Here is a 252-nt window from a genome sequence, read left to right on the forward strand (position 1 = left end):
CCATGTCCAGTCCAGCCCCGATGGGCAGCACCTTTTGGTCCTGCAGAAGAGCCGGCCGCCCCCCCTGCCCCGGGTGGTGGCCTTCCAGCGCCACGGCATCAGTGGAGCTGACCTGGAGAGGAACTGGCAGCCGCCCCAGACAGCCCTTGTGGGACTGCTCTTCCTGCAGAGCCCTGTGACGTTGGGCTCCTGGGTACTGGCCATTGTGCGGGAACACGGCCGGACCGAGGTCTGGCACTTCGTGGTAGCCGT

The 252-nt window shown here is 67.1% G+C and overlaps 1 protein-coding gene across 1 annotated transcript in view; it reads left to right on the forward strand.

Annotated features, from left to right (window-relative positions):
* Window positions 1–46: 46 nt before the first annotated feature.
* The window catches only part of HPS6 (Hermansky-Pudlak syndrome 6), a gene marked incomplete at both ends in the record, with an annotated part of 2,263 nt that continues 2,057 nt past the window's right edge, over window positions 47–252 (forward strand). Inside the window, one exon of the mRNA XM_009582479.1 lies at window positions 47–244. Coding sequence (XP_009580774.1) covers window positions 47–244 — 198 coding nt within the window. The remainder of the gene's footprint in view (window positions 245–252) is intronic.

This window comes from Fulmarus glacialis, unplaced genomic scaffold (genome assembly GCF_000690835.1).
Source record: "Fulmarus glacialis isolate BGI_N327 unplaced genomic scaffold, ASM69083v1 scaffold23307, whole genome shotgun sequence".
Classification (NCBI taxonomy): Eukaryota; Metazoa; Chordata; class Aves; order Procellariiformes; family Procellariidae; genus Fulmarus; species Fulmarus glacialis.